This window comes from Octopus bimaculoides, chromosome 5 (assembly GCF_001194135.2).
Source record: "Octopus bimaculoides isolate UCB-OBI-ISO-001 chromosome 5, ASM119413v2, whole genome shotgun sequence".
Lineage (NCBI taxonomy): Eukaryota > Metazoa > Mollusca > Cephalopoda > Octopoda > Octopodidae > Octopus > Octopus bimaculoides.
Genome location: NC_068985.1, coordinates 23,530,422 through 23,531,642, shown reverse-complemented (window position 1 = coordinate 23,531,642; position 1,221 = coordinate 23,530,422). Strand labels below are relative to the sequence as shown.

Sequence of the window (1,221 nt, the reverse complement as noted above, 5' to 3'; positions counted from 1 at the left end):
ACGCACACACACATACACACACACACTCTCTCTCTCTCTCTCTCACACACACACACACAATATTCTGTATTATATTCTATAATCTTTTAACACCTGGTTTGGGGTTCTTTTATTTCATCATCTGCTTGTATCAAATTCTTTAAAACGTAAATGTTTATCTCATATTTGCTAATTTAGACGAGTAACTCTATAACTTTGTTTTAATCTCTACAGGGAGGAACTTCGAGCTATGAGATTACATCGTATGCAGTCCATTTGTGACCTGCCATATCCTCGAAAACTGAAATGGAAACTAACCGAAGTTTTAAACAAGGATATTGCAGATGCCAGTAAAGCCATTGATAAGTGAGTAACATCTATGTATACAATACCGTACACTATAAAACGGGTTGTTTTCTTTTTCTCCACAAAAATAAGAGCTTTGCAAATTTTTCACAGCTTGTATAAAGAAATTAAAAGGTGTCATACAACTGTCTAAAGAAATATGAAAAACTGTATAAATCGAAGAAAAAACCTGGTGTCTGGCTATTTAGAACGGCGATTATTAATACACTTACAAGAAAATCTTTGTTGAGACATACATACAAATATATTTCACATATATTGGGTTGGTGCATAATTATTGCGGCTTTTTTCAACAAATTTTATTCAACAAAAACAATAACAACGTGTAACAAAAACATCTTTAAATGATTATTCCAGAGCATATTCACCATCTACTTCAATTACTGCTTCCCATTTGCTTGGCAAACGGTCAGACCGTCATTTAAAGATGTTTTTGTTAAATATTGTTATTGTTTTTGTTGAATAATAATTCCTGAAAAAGAGCCGCAATAATTATGCACCAACCTAATAGATACATACATATGCACAAACGTATATTATCATTATTGAGCGTGAGAGCAGCGCATGCCATCAAAGTGAGACTGGAGCACAAATATACGAAGCCCAATATACCCATCATGACTACCCGTCCGATAAGAGCACACTAGGCTCATACATCACAACCATATGTGCGCGATATATTGATCTCATATCAAGATAAATAGCGCATGACCTTGCAAGTGGGGCCCAGTTAGAATTTCCTTCGGGTCGAGTAGCCCATCCCGTTCAAAAGGTCCCTGAGTAAGGTTTGTTTTAAGGATGATGAACAAAATACCCACGCCTCCAGAGGTGAATTGTTCAAACCTCAAAGAACTCCTCTTAACACATGGCTATGAT

The 1,221-nt window shown here is 35.7% G+C and overlaps 1 protein-coding gene across 1 annotated transcript in view; it reads left to right on the top strand.

Moving 5' to 3' along the window:
• LOC106867711 (choline O-acetyltransferase) overlaps window positions 1-1,221 on the top strand; it is a gene marked incomplete at its 5' end in the record, with an annotated part of 213,268 nt that overhangs the window by 175,489 nt on the left and 36,558 nt on the right. Inside the window, one exon of the mRNA XM_014912671.2 lies at window positions 214-345. Coding sequence (XP_014768157.2) covers window positions 214-345 — 132 coding nt within the window. The remainder of the gene's footprint in view (window positions 1-213; window positions 346-1,221) is intronic.